Raw genomic sequence first — 13,685 nt, 5'->3', positions numbered from 1 at the left:
TTATTGCGATTTTCTGGAGTGTCTTTGTCAGGCGTTATCACGAGTTGGACACCTCTCCGGTACATCGGCGTTAGCAGCTAATTTCTACAGGAGTAGAGGACATCTTTCAACCAAAAGACGATTGTTCTGGACAAAGGACCACTTGCCCAAGATTCTGATGGAAGATCATCCAAAAGTAAGAGCTATTTATGATGTTAATTCGTATATCTGTGGAAAGATGTAAAATTATTAGTCCGCCATTGATTTAGGCATGGTCTCGCTGTAACGCACGCTGAATGTCGAGTAACGTTAATTTTAAAAATCTAACACAGCGGTTGCATTAAGAACTAATGTGTCTTTCATTTGCTGTCCAACCTGTATTTTTTAGTCAAGTTTACGATTAGTTATCGATTAGATTAGGTGCCTTTCCAAGATGGCGCCGGCCAGATTGCCTGAAATGTTGCTACTAATCACATTGTATAACCACGATTTGTGCTGCTAAATATGCACATTTTCGAACAAAACCTATATGCATTGTGTAATATGATGTTACAGGACTGTCATCTGATGAAGTATATCAAGGTTAGTCAAAAATTATATATCTTTTGCTGGATTGTTACGATCGCTAACCTTTGCTACTGGTAAACGGCTTGTGTTTCCGGCTATTGTGGTAAGCTAATATAATGCTAAATTGTGTTTTTGCTGTAAAACACTTAAAATATCTGAAATATTGTCTGGATTCACAAGATGTTGGTCTTTCATTTGCTGTACGCTGTGTATTTTTCAGAAATGTTTTATGATGAGTATTTCGGTATTTGACGTTGGTCTCTGTAATTATTCTGGCTGCTTCGGCACTATTTCAGATTGCAGCTGCAATGTAGAACTGTGATTTATACCTGAAATATGCAAATTTTTCTAAAAAAACATATGCTATACAATAAATATGTTATCAGACTGTCATCTGATGAAGTTGTTTCTTGGTTAGTGGCTATATATATCTTTATTTGGTCGAAATTGTGATAGCTACCTATGCAGGAAAAAAATGGTGGGAAAAAAAAGTTGTGTCTTTTGCTATCGTGGTTAGCTAATAGATTTACATATTGTGTCTTCCCTGTAAAACATCAGAAATGATGGCTGGATTCACAAGATGTGTATCTTTCATCTGGTGTCTTGGACTTGTGATTTAATGATATTTAGATGCTAGTATTTACTTGTGACGCTATGCTAGGCTATGCTAGTCAGCTTTTTTACTGTGGGGGGTGCTCCCGGATCCGGGATTGGGACCAATTAGAAGTTAATGAAGTTTATGATCTGGTAATTGACTGCAGAGGGAGGAGATGCTCAGTGAGGATGGTGATGGTGGTGGTGGTGTTCAATGTATGATGAGGAAGAAAGTAATTCTGAAATTCACTCAAGGGAGCTTGTGAAAAATGTTCTCTATCAAAATGTTCTCTGACAAAAAAACAAAGGGTTCCAAAAGGGTTCTTCGGCTGTCCCCATAGGACAACCCTTTTTGGTTCCAGGTAGAACCCCTTTTGGTTCCAGGTAGAACCCTTGTTATGAACTCAAGCTGAGCTATGATTGAATGTTAATAAATTATCTAAATACTGATTGTGTTGTGTTTTATAGGAGAGCTGGAGATTCTCTATGACGGTACAGAGCAGCGGACACGTTTTCGCCAGGCACTCCCTGTGGGCACCACATGGGGTCCTTTCGAGGGGAAGATCGAAATGACCACAGCAGGAAGTGACATGGTAGGTAACAAAATAATGAACACTGTTTATGTTCTGGAGATGTGATATGAACAATTTGATAACTACATTTGGATGGGTCCAAATACAGTGCCGTTGGAATGTATTGCGTTGCTGCACAACTATTTTCAGGTCTCTCCAGAGATGTTAGATCAGGTTCAAGTCCTGTCTCTGACTGGGCCAATCAAGGACATTCAGAGACTTGTCCCAAAGCCACTCCTGCTTTGTCTTGGCTGTGTGCTTAGGGTCGTTGTCCTGTTGGATGGTGAACCTTCGCCCAAGTCTGAGGTCCTGAGCGCTCTGGAGCAGGTGTTCATCAAGGATCTCTCTGTACTTTGCTCTGTTCATCTTTCCCTCGATCCTGTCTAGTCTCCCAGTCCCTGCCGCTGAAAAACATCCCCACAGCACGATGCTGCCACGACTATGCTTCACCATAGGGATGGTGCCAGGATTCTTCCAGACGTGACGCTTGTCATTCAGGCCAAAGAGTCCAATCTTGGTTTCATCATACCAGAGAATCTTGTTTCGCACGGTCTGAGAGTCTTTAGGTGCCTTTTGGCCAACTCCAAGAGGGCTGTCATGTGGAGTGGCTTCTGTCTGGCCACTTTACCATAAAGGCCTGATTGTTGGAGCGCTGCAGATATGGTTGTCCTTCTCCACAGAGGAACTCTAGAGTTCTGTCAGAGTGACCATCAGGTTCTTGGTCAGCTCCCTGACCAAGGCCGTTCTCCCCCGATTGCTCAGTTTGACCTGGCGGCCAGCTCTAGCAAGAATCTTTGTGGTTCCAAACTTTTTCTCTGACATGCACTGTCAACTGTGGGACCTTATAAAGACAGGTGTGTGTCTTTACAAATCATGTCCAATCAAATCAATTTACCATAGGTGGACTACAAGTTGTAGAAACATCGCAAGGATGATCAATGGAAACATGATGCACCTGAGCTCTATTTCAAGTCTCATAGCAAATGGGACTGAATACTTATGTAAATAAGGTATTTATGGTTTTTACTTTTTAATACATTTGCAAACATTTCTAAAAACCTGTTTTTGCTTTGTCATTCAGGGGATTGTGTGTAGATTGCTGAGAAAAAAATTGATTTAATCCATTTAGAATAAGGCTGTAACATAACAAAATGTGAAAAATTCAAAGGGTCTGAATACTTTAAGAAGGCACTGCATGTTGCAAAGAACTTCCCAATGACATCAGATATTTCAATATTTTCAGGAACTAGGAGACAATCGTTGTGGCCTCTATCATTCCACCAACTTACTTACGTTTTTTTGATTCCTGCGAAGTTAGAGAATGTTTGCTTGTGTTTGTTTCTGAGAGAGACACGATTGGCAAGCAAGGAATGTGTGTGTGTGTCTTTTTGTGTCTTTTTGTGTGTGCACGCATGTGTACCCACGTGTGCATGTGTGTGTAATCTGCGCCTGTGGCAGGTTCCCCTCTCTGAAGCGCGGTGGTATCGCTAGCCCATTGTTGTCTCTGCTGTCAGAGCAGGGAGAGGCCGATGCAGCCTGTGCTGGCCTGATAAGGAAAAGAGGATTCAGCCTGGCTGGGAAGAGCAGAAACAGTGGGACTTGAGAGGAGAGTGGACTACAGTGGAGCTCTCCGTCTTGCTCTCTCTCTCATATCCCCACTCAGTCACAGTCACGTGGACACATATCTGGAATGTTGGGCTTACATGTCCTGTCCAAGATGTCTTTGAAAGATTCCTTTGATGAAGACATTGGGATGTTCCCCCTGTTTTAAAGTCCAACTAATTCTTTGAAATTCATTGAAATTGTTGGATTTTGAATACACATAGTATAACTCTCAAGTTTATACTATTCTAATTCAACATTATCTGACCAGTGAAAATGTACTAATACTGCGTTAGCCATCAAGTTCCAGAGATAGTCAGGGATACTCAATACAAATGTGAACAGCAACAGTCCATCAGCTTTGGAGGTCTATCCTGTGAGGATGATGCTGCAGTATCCCAAGCTCTTTAGACTCCTCTGTGATAAAGAGATCATGAACGCCTGAACAGTCTCCAATGATCATAGATGCTTTTCTTCTACACTCTCGCCTCCCTTGCTTATCTTACCACAAAGTAGGAAATTTACAGTAAGTTTGCCAATCAGAAGTGCAGCCAGATTTATTCACCACTCCTTTTACAGTTTCTGAAATAGGTACATGCTTATCAATAACTGGAAGAAACAATTTCATAAACACATCAAGTGCAGCGTCTGGATGCTCATAATTACACACATCAGACCAACAAATATTTTTTGTATCTTCAACATAAGGAATCAGTACAAAACGTTGTGTATCATCTCTTATATACTATTTTAGGCCCAGCCTTTGGAACTTTGGCTTTTCCAGATATGGCCACTATATTATGATCAGTACATCCAGTGGGTATGGATACAGCTTTAGAGCAGAGTTCTGCAGCATTGATTCAAATCTGATCAATGTGCCTCCCAAGTGGAGCGTGTGTGTGTGTGTGTGTGTGTGTGGGGGGGGGGGGGGGGGGTTGTCATCATAATGGGTCCCATGTCGTCCAAAAAGTAAAACTTTTGACTCATCTCTCCATCGAACATTCTTCCAAGAGTCTTGATAAAACATCCAGGTGCTTCCAGGCGTTTTTTTCGCAAACTTCAGTCAATGAGAACGAGATGGGTTCCATTAAATCTGGCGAAAACCAAACACTGAATTTCAGAGTGAGAACCTCATGCCAACGATGCATTGCTACCTAAGGACCTGGATAACTTTCCTCAATAGAAGGAACAATGAATTCTGCTCTGTATCAGAGAATTCTACAAGAGAATGTCAGGCCATGTGTCTGTGAGCTGAAGTGCAGCTGGGTCATGAAGCAAGACAGTGATCCAAAACACAATCAACTCCACATCATCTCTTATATACTATTTTAGGCCCAGCCTTTGGAACTTTGGCTTTTCCAGATATGGCCACTATTTCAATAGAACAGCTTTTCAGAGAATTTCAAAACAACAAACCGAGTTCTCCCTTATTACGCGTTCAGCACGCTTCACCTCTCATAAAATAGAAAGAGAAACATGGAAGACCTGTGCCCTGGGAGAAACATGGAAGACCTGTGCCCTGTTGTCGTGAAGAAAATGGAACCGTGATGCTGTTTCTCTGGATATGTGGTGAGAAGCTAAAACAACCTAGTGAAGTCAGCACAACCTCATTCCAAAAAAACAGCCCGGTCTGACCATGAGGTGGCAAGCCCCTGCTGATGCTGAGGCCTGATAATTATCCCACACCCCACTCACCTGCCTCACCCCTGCCTCGCATCTCCCCCACCCGGTGCTGTGTCAGGGCCCTAAAACAAAGCCCTGTCAAATTAGAAAAAACAAGTGACTTAGGAGATAAGGAGAAGAAAGTGGCAGCATTCCGCAGAAATGCAGATATCAAGACATCGTCCGCTGGGCTATTTCAGGCTTTTATTTTATTTTATTTTTATTTCACCTTTACATAATCATGTAGGCCAGTTGAGAACAAGTTCTCATTTACAACTGCGACCTGGCCAAGATAAAGCAAAGCAGTGCGACAAAAACAACAACACAGAGTTACACATGGGATAAACAAACATACAGTCAATAACACAATAGAACATCTGTATACAGTGTGTGCAAATGAAGTAAGGAGGTAAGGCAATAAATAGGCCATAGTGGCGAAGTAATTACAATTTAGTAATTAACACGAGTGTGTGATAGATGTGCAGATGAGGATGTGCAAGTAGAAATACTGGTGTGCAAAAGAGCAGAAAAACAAAAACAAATATGGGATGAGGTATGTACAGTGAGGGAAAAAAGTATTTGATCCCCTGCTGATTTTGTACGTTTGCCCACTGACAAAGAAATTATCAGTCTATAATTTTAATGGTAGGTTTATTTGAACAGTGAGAGACAGAATAACAACAAAAATATCCAGAAAAATGCATGTCAAAAATGTTATAAATTGATTTGCATTTTAATGAGGGAAATAAGTATTTGACCCCTTCTCAATCAAAAAGATTTCTGGCTCCCAGGTGTCTTTCATACAGGTAACGAACGGAGATTAGGAGCACACTCTTAAAGGGAGTGCTCCTAATCTCAGTTTCTTACCTGTATAAAAGATACCTGTCCACAGAAGCAATCAATCAATCAGATTCCAAACTCTCCACCATGGCCAAGACCAAAGAGCTCTCCAAGGATGTCAGGGACAAGATTGTAGACCTACACAAGGCTGGAATGGGCTACAAGACCATCGCCAAGCAGCTTGGTGAGAAGGTGACAACAGTTTCTGTGATTATTCGCAAATGGAAGAAACACAAAAGAACTGTCAATCTCCCTCAGCCTGGGGCTCCATGCAAGATCTCACCTCGTGGAGTTGCAATGATCATGAGAACGGTGAGGAATCAGCCCAGAACTACACAGGAGGATCTTGTCAATGATCTCAAGGCAGCTGGGACCATAGTCATCAAGAAAACAATTGGTAACACACTATGCCGTGAAGGACTGAAATCCTGCAGCGCCCGCAAGGTCCCCCTGCTCAAGAAAGCACATATACATGCCCGTCTGAAGTTTGCCAATGAACATCTGAATGATTCAGAGGACAACTGGGTGAACGTGTTGTGGTCAGATGAGACCAAAATGGAGTTCTTTGGCATCAACCCAACTTGCCGTGTTTGGAGGAGGAGGAATGCTGCCTATGACCCCAAGAAACCATCCCCACCGTCAAACATGGAGGTGGAAACATTATGCTTTGGGGGTGTTTTTCTGCTAAAGGGACAGGACAACTTCACCGCATCAAAGGGACGATGGACGGGGCCATGTACCGTCAAATCTTGGGTGAAAACCTCCTTCCCTCAGCCAGGGTATTGAAAATGGGTCGTGGATGGGTATTCCAGCATGACAATGACCCAAAACACACAGCCAAGGCAACAAAGGAGTGGCTCAAGAAGAAGCACATTAAGGTCCTGGAGTGGCCTAGCCAGTCTCCAGACCTTAATCCCATAGAAAATCTGTGGAGGGAGCTGAAGGTTCGAGTTGCCAAACGTCAGCCTCGAAACCTTAATGACTTGAAGAAGATCTGCAAAGAGGAGTGGAACAAAATCCCTCCTGAGATGTGTGCAAACCTGGTGGCCAACTACAAGAAACGTCTGACCTCTGTGATTGCCAACAAGGGTTTTGCCACCAAGTACTAAGTCATGTTTTGCAGAGGGGTCAAATACTTATTTCCCTCATTAAAATGCAAATCAATTCATAACATTTTTGACATGCGTTTTTCTGGATTTTTTTGTTGATATTCTGTCTCTCACTGTTCAAATAAACCTACCATTAAAATTATAGACTGATCATTTCTTTGTCAGTGGGCAAACGTACAAAATCAGCAGGGGATCAAATACTTTTTTCCCTCACTGTAGTTGGATGGGCTATTTACAGATGGGCTGTGTACAGCTGCAGCGATCGGTAAGCTGCTCTGACAGCTGATGCTTAAAGTTAGCGAGGGAGATATAAGTCTCCAGCTTCAGTGATTTTTGCAATTCGTTCCAGTCATTTGCAGCAGAGAACTGGAAGGAAAGGCGTCCATAGGAGGTGTTGGCTTTGTGGATGACCATTGAAATATACCTGCTGGAGCGTGTGCTACGGGTGGGTGTTGCTATGGTGACCAGTGAGCTGAGATAAGGCGGAGCTTTACCTAGCAAAGACTTATAGATGACCTGGAGCCAATGGGTGTGGCGACGAATATGTAGCGATGACCAGCCAACGAGAGCATACAGGTCGCAGTGGTGGGTAGTATATGGGGCTTTGGTGACAAAACGGATGGCACTGTGATAGACTGCATCCAATTTGCTGAGTAGAGTGTTGGAAGATATTTTGTAAATGACATTGCCAAAGTCAAGAATCGGTAGGATGGTCAGTTTTACGAGGGTATGTTTGGCAACATGAGTGAAGGATGCTTTGTTGCGAAATAGGAAGCCAATTCTAGCTTTAATTTCGGATTGGAGATGCTTAATATGAGTTTGGAAGGAGAGTTTACAGTCTAGCCAGACACCTAGGTATTTATATTTGTCCACATATTCTAAGTCAGATCTGTCCAGAGTAGTGATGCTAGTCGGGCGGGCAGGTGCGGGCAGCGATCGGTTGAAGAGCATGCATTTAGTTTTACTAGCATTTAAGAGCAGTTGGAGGCCATGGAAGGAGTGTTGTATGGCATTGAAGCTCGTTTGGAGGTTTGTTGACACAGTGTCCAAAGAAGGACCAGATGTGTACAGAATGGTGTCGTCTGCGTAAAGGTGGATCAAATAATCACCCGCAGCGAGAGCGACATCATTGATATATACAGAGAAAAGAGTCAGCCTGAGAATTTAACCCTGTGGCACCCCCCTAGAGACTGCTAGAGGTCCGGACAACAGGCCCTCCGATTTGACACACTGAACTCTATCTGAGAAGTAGTTAGTGAACCAGGCGAGGCAGTCATTAGAGAAACCAACGCTGTTGAGTCTGCCGATAAGATTGTGGTGACTGACAGAGTCGAAAGCCTTGGCCAGGTCGATGAAGACGGCTGCACAGTACTGTCTTTTATCGATGGCGGTTATGTTATCATTTAGGACCTTGAGCGTGGCTGAGGTGCACCCGTGACCAGGCTAATTGAAGACTAACTGCTATGATGAAAAAAAAAACTTTTGAGAATAAATGTAGAGAGCTCTTTCGTTCATGGTTGAATATAGCCAAATCTTATGTTAAAATAATTGCTAAAAATAATCCTTTTGGGACACTATAATTCATCGGATTTTGTGTATGGCTATTATCGATATGATAGATCTTGCACATCTTATTGTCTAAAGTGGACGGCTATCTGCAGATTCATGTCATCAACTAATGACATGCAAATGTATGCATCAGCTGGTGGTGTGTCACAGTCAGTCACAATGGCTCAGAAGGAGACATTACTCCTTCAAGAAGAAGGAAGAAGGGGTCTGTTCCCATAAAGCCCAGATCCAACCGATTTTAAAGCTGGGATTCGAAAAATAACAAAACGGTATATATCAAGAATTTAAATGATCATTAAACACATTCCCAGAACCCAGACTGCAGGTTTAAGTGTCTAATTATGCTGCATACATACAGCACAATTAGACACTTAAACCTACAGTCTCGGTAATTGATGGTGTACCAGCCTATTGTTGAACATGAGGTAGAGAGAGCAGCTCACAGAGATACATTGGAACTGATATCCTGACCTGACCCAATCACTGTGATCCTAATTTAGTGGTTGAAAGTTCACATTATTTTGAACAACAGTCAGCCAAAGTCTAGAAAAACAAAAAATCTATGAGGTGTATATTATAATGTGAGTCAACTGGTTATATAGATTTTCATTTAACGATGAGGTTCCTAAAACCATGGCAAAGGCTGCATCTGAAATTGCACCCTCTTCCATAGAGATACATTAAAATTTTGTTGATTTTTAATTGCATACATTATTACATATACACATTCACCATTCCCTTATCAAAAGATGTGTACTATTGTAATGGGTGCGTGCTGGTGGCAGGGAAGTCAGGCTCAGGAGAGTGAACTTGGTATAAACGGAGCAGTTTAATAAATGCTGAAAAAAACTCAGAACCAAAATATATACAAATAATAAATAAGGGTACAAAACCCGTATCACACCAAACACATGACTTGCACTAACATACAACAAACAATCACAGACAAAGACATGAGGGGAAACAGAGGGTTAAATACACAACATGTAATGATGGGATTGAAACCAGGTGTGATGCAAGACAAAATCAATGGAAAATATAAAATGGATCAGTGATGGCTAGAAGGACGGTGACGTCGACCGCCGAACACCGCCAGAACAATGAGAGGTACCAACTTCGGCGGAAGTCGTGACAACTATATAGGAAATAGACCATTTCAGATACACTCAGTCTCTACGGTAAGTAAGATTGGATATACAGTAGATCAAATCAAATCCAACTTTATTTGTCACATGCGCCGAATACAACAAGTGTAGACCTTACCGTAAAGTGCTTACTTACAAGCCCTTATCCAACAGTGCAGTTCAAGAAGAGTTAAGAAAATATTTACCAACTAAAGTAAAAAATTATAAAAAGTAACACAATAACATAACAATAACAAGGCTATATACAGGGGGCACCTGTTCTGTTGGTGCATTGAAAACCGCAACAGCTCTATATTATCCGTGTCGTCATTCAGCAACGACTCGTGAAACATAAGATATTACAGTTCTTAATGTCCCGTTGGTAATTGTAGGTTATCAATTGTATTTTCCAATGATTGCATGTTAGCAAGTAGAATTGATGGCAGTGGTAGTTTACTCGCTCGCCTACGGATTCTCAAAAGGCAGCCCAATCTACGTCTTCTTTTCCTCCGTCTTTTCTTCACGCAAATTACGGGGATCTGGGCCTATTCCCGGGAGAGCAATATATCTTTCTCGTCAGACTCGTTAAAGGAAAAAGCTTCTTCCAGTGTGTGGTGAGTGATCCCAGTTCTGATGTCCAAAAGTTATTTTCGATCATAAGAGACGGTGGCAGCAACATTATGTACAAAATAAGTAAAAAAATCTGTTACAAACAATGCAAAGAAATTAACAAATAGCACAATCGGTTACGGGCATGTAAAACGTCAGCCATCCTCAGCCTAGTATTGCTTTGCGTTGGACTTGTAACCGAAAGGTTGCAAGATCGAATCCCTGAGATGACAAGGTAAAAATCTGTCGTTCTGCCCCTGAACAAGGCTGGTAACCCACTGTTCCTAGGTGGTCATTGAAAATAAGAATTTGTTCTTAACTGACTTGCCTAGTTAAATAAAGGTTAAATACAATTTTAAAATTGCTGTTGAGCTCAGTGGAGAGGGTCAACTTGTTTCAGATTAGGAACACTTATATTTAGTCAGAGAATAATGTGTCAAGCAGTGGTAATCTGTCTCTCTGTCTCTCAGAAAGCATATTAAACCACTTTTTATGAGAAATTACATATCATACCTGAACTAGGCAGGAAGTGAAATATAGTCCAAGATCATAATTTACCCCTGCATTGTGATGTGTAGCCCTTGGTCATTCTTTTGAAATGCACAACAATTCTTTAGATTCTTTCCCATCCACGCCAGTCTTTCAGGAAGCTGCGGTGATCGCAACGATAGTACAATGTGTCTAAAGATCATGTCTAAAGCAGCACACACACGATAACGTACGTATTATACACACACATAGACATGGATTTAGTACTGTAGATATGTGGAACTGGTGGAGTAGGGGCCTGAGGGCACAAAGTGTGTTGTGAAATCTGTGAATGTATTGTAATGTTTTGAAAACTGTATTAACTGCCTTAATTTTGCTGGACCTCAGGAAGAGTAGCTGCTGCCTTGGCAGCAGAAAATGGGGATCCATAATAAATACAAATACAAATTCTCCTCAGGACTCCAAAGCCCCCTGAAGTGCAAGATCAGAAGAGCCCGTAACAATTATCACTTTGTTCATAGAGATGGATGGATGGATGGAGGATCGATTTGAGTGGCGGCCTCAGCCTGGCCTGTGCCCCATAACACACTCCCCATCACACACACTCTCCTTCAATCTCACTCTCAGGTCAACTGTGAAAAAGGCTATGAAAACTCACTTTACATAAGAGTGACAGGCCTGATTGATGAATGAGTGTGAGTGATCACAGATTGTTAGACAGCAAAATACTAATGTACCACCACCGTCTTTCCTGTCCTACAGAGCGCTCTGTCTCCAAAGCAGCCTGTCCCCGTGGTTCTGACTGGCGGTCCCAGGTGGCTTCAGGATGTCACCTGGCTGGCAGCAGAAGATGGCAAGAGCAATTGTGTTGTGTACAGCATAGGTACGTACCCTATTTGTCCTTTCACTAACACTGTATTATTGGGAACAAGTCACCCCTCGTAAAGGTGTCTATTGACCTGAAGGGAACTTACTGCTTTAGTACATGCTAGAATGGAAAATTTTGTCTTTAAAACCAACTGTAGCAATCAAATCCCCTGGAGACTGAGGGAGCAGGGATGTGTCTTTGTAGTTTTTTTAGAGCGATTTCTCTATAGGCTAGTACCTGAGAGATATTATCCCTCCCTTGTTTGGGGTTTGTTTGTTAGTGTTGAGCCACTGAGTTGTTTTATTCAGCTGTACAATTTGTCACGAGATTTTCAATCCCAATGATGATAACAATCACTATAGCTTTGACCAATTCCCCCTAGGTTGTAAAACTAGGGTTAATAAGAATTAGGCAAAGTCCCAGATTTCTGCAAAAAGTTGTTTCTTTATTCACGAGAACGTTCTAAAGTCAACCGAAATGTGAACAGTCTTTATAACCCCCTCTACGCGCACACACACACACACGCACGCACGCACGCACTCACGCACGCGCACACATACAGTTTTATCACTTTTCTAACGGCAGATTCTCGCCGTTCTCTCCTTTCCTCCCTAGGACAGAGAGGCCTTGGAAGGACCCTCCTGTTGTCAGCTTTTTCAGAGTTATCATGTGTAGTCTTCCAGCCTCTGTTTTCTCAACCATACATTTCTCCCTCTTAAACCTCTCTGCGATATGTGGGACGCAAAATCAAACAACAGAAATCTCATAATTAAAATTCCTCAAACATACAAGTATTATACACCATTTTAAAGATAAACTTCTTGTTAATCCAGCCACAGTTTCAGATTTCAAAAAAGTTTTAAGTTGAAAGCACACCATGCAGTATGTTAGTTCAGCACCTAGCCACAGAAAACCATACAGCCATTTTCCAACAAAGGAGAGTTGTCACAAAAAGCAGAAATTAAGTTAAAATGAATCACTAACCTTTGATGATCTTCATCTGATGGCACTCCCAGGTCTACATGTTAGACAATAAATGTTTGTTTTGTTCGGTAAAGTTCATATTTATATCCAAAAATCTGAGTTTAGGCGGGACGCTACTGTCTCACTTGGCCAAAAGCCAGAGAAAATGCAGCGCGCCAAATTCTAATTAATTACTATAAAAATCAAACTTTCATTAAATCATAACATGAAAGATACCGAATTAAAGCTACACGTGTTGTGAATCCAGCCAACATGTCAGAATTCAAATAGGCTTTTCGGCGAAAGCACACGACACTATTATCTGAGCATAGCACCATAGTAAACAAAAGAGAGAAAACATTTCAACCCTGCAGGCGCGACACAAAACGCAGAAATAAAAATATAATTCATGCCTTACCTTTGACGAGCTTCTGTTGTTGGCACTCCAATATGTCCCATAAACATCACAAATGGTCCTTTTGTTTGATTTCTTCCGTCAATATATATCCAAAATGTCCATTTATTTGGCGCGTTTGATCCAGAAAAACACCGGTTCCAACTTGTGCAACGTGACGGCAAAATATCTCAAAAGTTACCTGTAAACTTTGCCAAAACATTTCAAACTACTTTTGTAATACAACTTTAGGTATTTTTTAAAGTAAATAATCGATAAAATTGAAGACGGGATGATGTGTTCAATACAGGAAGAAAACAAACTCAAGCATGCTTTCTGGTCTTGCGCCTCTATCAAACAGTACACATGAAGTGACACTTTTTCAAGATGGCCGTACTTCTTCATTACACAAAGGAATTACCTCAACCAATCTCTAAAGACTGGTGACATCCAGTGGAAGCGGTAGGAACTGCAAGCAAGTCCCTTAGAAATCTGGATTCCCAATGAAACCTCATTGAAAACAGGGTGACCTCAAAAAGAAAATTCTGAATGGTTTGTCCTCTGGGTTTCGCCTGCTACATAAGTTCTGTTATACTCACAGACATGATTCAAACAGTTTTAGAACCTTCAGAGTGTTTTCTATCCAAATCTACTAATAATATGCATATCTTATCTTCTGGGGATGAGTAGCTGGCAGTTTAATTTGGGCATGCTTTTCATCCAAAATTCCGAATGCTGCCCCCT

The 13,685-nt window shown here is 41.6% G+C and overlaps 1 protein-coding gene across 1 annotated transcript in view; it reads left to right on the top strand.

Moving 5' to 3' along the window:
• Nucleotides 1–13,685, top strand: part of LOC139558917 (uncharacterized) — a 55,322-nt gene that overhangs the window by 24,044 nt on the left and 17,593 nt on the right. Inside the window, exons 4-5 of the mRNA XM_071374420.1 lie at nt 1,609–1,733; nt 11,479–11,599. Of these exons, the coding sequence (XP_071230521.1) occupies nt 1,609–1,733; nt 11,479–11,599 (246 nt within the window). The remainder of the gene's footprint in view (nt 1–1,608; nt 1,734–11,478; nt 11,600–13,685) is intronic.

Source organism: Salvelinus alpinus, chromosome 29 (assembly GCF_045679555.1).
Source record: "Salvelinus alpinus chromosome 29, SLU_Salpinus.1, whole genome shotgun sequence".
NCBI classification, from domain to species: domain Eukaryota; kingdom Metazoa; phylum Chordata; class Actinopteri; order Salmoniformes; family Salmonidae; genus Salvelinus; species Salvelinus alpinus.
The sequence above is the reverse complement of the archived record's forward strand: the minus strand, read 5'-3'. Positions and strand labels throughout refer to the sequence as shown.